Source organism: Aplysia californica, unplaced genomic scaffold, assembly GCF_000002075.1.
Source record: "Aplysia californica isolate F4 #8 unplaced genomic scaffold, AplCal3.0 scaffold00022, whole genome shotgun sequence".
Taxonomy (NCBI): Eukaryota; Metazoa; Mollusca; class Gastropoda; order Aplysiida; family Aplysiidae; genus Aplysia; species Aplysia californica.
The window spans coordinates 1,715,333-1,719,533 of NW_004797292.1; the positions used below are offsets into that span (position 1 = coordinate 1,715,333).

General features: G+C 40.7%; 1 protein-coding gene across 1 annotated transcript in view; it reads left to right on the top strand.

Annotated features, from left to right (window-relative positions):
• LOC101863076 (ras-like protein family member 11A-like) overlaps nucleotides 1-4,201 on the top strand; it is a gene marked incomplete in the record, with an annotated part of 39,207 nt that overhangs the window by 23,994 nt on the left and 11,012 nt on the right. Inside the window, 1 exon segment of the mRNA XM_013088002.2 lies at nucleotides 3,288-3,344. Within this exon segment, the coding sequence (XP_012943456.1) occupies nucleotides 3,288-3,344 (57 nt within the window).

Below are 4,201 nucleotides of genomic sequence, written 5' to 3' on the forward strand. Positions count from 1 at the left end.
GGGGGAGGGGGGACAAACGTGCCGTAGGTAGACTCTTAGAAGTCCCACTCACAGAAACGCGAACATTGACTAACGTTACTGATTGAGTCCAGCCTCAAGTCGTGAGTACACTCAAGAAAACGTTTCAACCTGCCTGACAGTGACAAAGTGCTGGACAATAATATTATATTTTTTGTTATGGTACGCCTGGTTAAAAAATGATTCATACATCCGGAGCCATAAAATGTTTGCAAAGAGGGTCTCCCCCCTTATTTGTTCAGATTTTGTTTTGTCTGGAAAGTAAGGTTTTTATTTTATTTGTAGTTTTATTCTTTTTTAATTCTTTTTTTCGGGGTGGGAGGTGTGGGTGGGGTGGTGAAAGGAGGGTGATTTTGTGTATTTTTAGTGAACATGTTACCATGAACAAGTGTTAGATTATTCTTTAACAATTTCTATTTTTTCATATTATATAGCTTTTATGTGAGACTGGACTTATTTCAGTCGTATATTCTAAACATTAAACTCTATTGATTTGGTTGGCTTTACATTACTTGATAATTTTTAAATAATAATAATATACGTTTTACGTTTGGAAAGCGGACCGCAAATGGGAATTTCCCGGTTATTGAATCACAAATGGGAGCGCTAAAGACATCCGGTTCGTCAAAAATGGGTGTTTGCCCAGACTCACTGCCTTACAATTACAATTTCTGTCTCATATTTCTGTCCTTTTTGAATTTCTAAGATCATGAGATTAAAAACAAAATGCTCTAGAATCTATCTGCTCTCTCAAAATCGTAAAATTTTTCGGAGACGTAATCAAGATATTCAAAGAATTGCATTCGAAAAAGCCTGACGTGTTGTGAAACTCAAAATTTGTTATGTCAAATTTCTCAAAAATAGTTACAGAACAGATAGAATTTTGTAATTCTGAGGAAGCGGAGTTACAAAACACGATGCTGAACCATACATACATAGACTTGGACTATTGATGCTACCATCACACGTGTCTGACCCGAACATGAACGCGCTAAAAGTAAAACATTTTAAAAAGAGGGAGAAAAGAAGAAGAAACAGTGGTTCTGACAACCAAAGAGCATTAGGAATCTAGGCTTGCACGCTTCCCTCGTTCTTTCTTTCATGTTTCACAAGTCTCACTCGTCGTAATAAACTCTTCGCTCACTCACTCACACTCACACCCACACTTCACATACGTGCATGGCGAGCAGTGGCCACTTGCCGCCCTACCTGTCAGAGAAATTGGAAGTCTTTCGACAGCTGGATCAGATCATCTGTTGAGCTCGGTCACGTGTGTATTTACCTGGTGAGGGAGGGAAAACACCCGAGTTACTGTTTAAGGGTGTTACGTCAGCACATAGATTAACCCCTACACAACCAGTGTTACGTCAGCGGCTATGTTAACCCCTTGCCCCCTCCAACCTTCTGTTTAAGGATGTTGTATTAGAGGCTGAGGTTTTTTCAGATGCTTTATTTTCTTTTTTTTTTCTTCTTCTTTTTTTGAGTCCTGTGTCCTGATTTCGGTGTTGATATTTGTAGGTTACGTAAAAATGTGTTGACGTGGTGCAAATTGTTACGTTTCAAGAAAAACAAAACAAGAAAAAAGGGAACTATTTAGTCGGTGATGATGATGATGATGATGATGATGATGATGATGATGATGATGATGATGATGGCCAGCTGAGTTAACCTCTTGCCTCCTGGTATTTAAGGGTGTTATGTCAGCACAAAGGTGTTAACCCCAGTGTGACATCAACGGTTATGTTAACCCTTGGCCTCGCGGTGTTTAAGAGTGTTGTGTTTCCGGCTGAATTAACCCCTTTGCCTCCTAGTGTTTAGTAGGGTGTTGTGTTAACGTCTTAGTTAATCCCTTGTTTCCAGGTATTTGAGAGTGTTATGTCAGCACCTAGGTTGACCCCATCATAACCAGTGTTATATCAAAGGCTATGTTAATCATTTGCCTACCCCCTGCTTAAGGCCCATTAAGGGTGTTATGTTAGCACAAAAGTTAACCCCTCCACAACCAGTTTGACATCAGCGGTTATGTTAACCCCTTTCCTCCATGTGTTTAAGAGTGTTGTGTCGGCGGCTGAGTTAACTCCTTTCCTCCTGGTATTTGAGAATGTAATATTATGTCAGCACATAGGTTAACCCCTGCAAGACCAGTGATATATCAGTAGCTATGTTAATTATTTTATCCCCGGTTTTAAAGGGTGTTGTATTAGTGGTAAGATTAATTTCTTGCATCCTGGTTTTTGAGAGTGATATTTGAGCAGCTAGATTAAGGGGTTCTCTGCTAGTGTTGGGTTAGCGGGTTTTTGGTTAACCCCATACCTCCAGTAGTTTGATAGTTTTATTTCAACCGCTATGTTAACCCCTCACCTTCCAATATCGAAGGGTATTATGCTTGCAGCAACGTGAACCCTTGCCTCTAGGTGTTATGTCAGCGCTTAGGTGAACCCCTCCCTCCCCTCCCCCGTGTTTGAAGGACTAGTATTGTACCACGTGCAAAGTTAACCCTTGTATCGCTGCTCTTGTGTCAGTGACTAAGTTAACCCCAGCCTGCCAATGCTGTGTCAACTGTTAGATTAACCCCTTTTCTGCTGGTGAGACAATGGTAGGTGAGTTAATGGAATTTCGTTTGCTTCTGCGTCTCTGTTTGAGGACCAATACATACACAGACACAGACACACACACACACAGACACACACACACACACACACACACACACACACACACACACACACATATATACACACACGTGCAAAAGCACATACACACACAAATACACACACACACACACACACACACACACACACACAAAAAAACACACACACACACACACACACGTCATCATCACCATCATCATCATCATCATCATCATCATCAATATGTTTGAATGTCCAATTCGAATGGAGTTATTTGGACAAGTGGATGTGCCGCTAAGCATAATATTGACAATGGAGCCGAAGAAGAGCCTCGCTCTCGCTCGTAGGTTCCTTCGTGGAGTCCGCCAAGCCCATTATGGAAACCAAAAAAATTCATCATCATCACCATCATCATCATCATCATCATCATCATCATCATCATCATCATCATCATCATCATCATCATCATCATCATCATTATCATCAACATTGCTGCTGACCATATGAAACCACTGTTTACAATTCACACCATTCGACTTCGACAAAATCGCACGATCTAGCACACAGCACACCCTATTAACACGTACACAAGTCAAACAAATGTTATGACTAACCAGTACCATTTTCTTGTCTCTTCTTCAGCGATGATCGTGAGGTTTCTAACAGGACGTTTTATTGGGGATTACGACTCCCAGATGGGTAAGTAATCACTTCACTTTAAGCACTTTCGTCAGCTGCAATAGTCGTCACGTAGACAAGAACGAAATAACTGTTGCGCACTACATCAAAGACTCGTAGTTTTATGGGGGGAAAGTTGCGACGCATGATAAGCTAAAAGGTGGGGGAGGGGGGTATTTATTTCAGAAGTTACAATACTGGGGAAATAGGAAGTGTCTTGTCTTAAACACTAGAATTCAGGACGTACGCGAAAGAGAATTAGGGCAATTAGTTAAGGAAGGAAGGAAGGAAGGAAGGAAGGATGGAAGGAAGGAAGGAAGGAAGGAAGGAATGAAGGAAGGAACGAAGGAAAGAACGATGGAAAGAAGGAAGGAAGGAATGAATGAAGGAAGGAAGGAAGGAAGGAAGGAAGGAAGGAGGAAAGGAGGGTAAGAAGCAAGAAAGGGAAAGTGAAGGAGATAAATTAATGGCGGAAGCAGATGATATTTCAAAAGTGACTAACGGAAGAAATGGGAATTGTGTATTCTAAATTACAAGATTTTCAAAACAAAGTTTAAATTGAGTTTCATATAAGTCAACTGAAACTGATGGAAGAAAGGAAAAAGAGAAACTCTGATGGATATATAGAGAGGAAACAAGGTTACTATACCGGGGACAAAAGAAAGGGATGTGCAGAAAATGCAAGAACTTAGGACGCAGATACTGATGGAAGGAGAGGAAAAGGGGGAAACTAATGGAGACGAAGAAATAGAGAAAACAAGGGATGCAGTAGTTACAATACCGGCGGGGAGGGAAATGAATATTCAGTAAATACTGATGTAGTTCAAAACAATTTGACAAGACAACTAGAGACTGAAGTAAAGAGGTAGAAAGGGGGG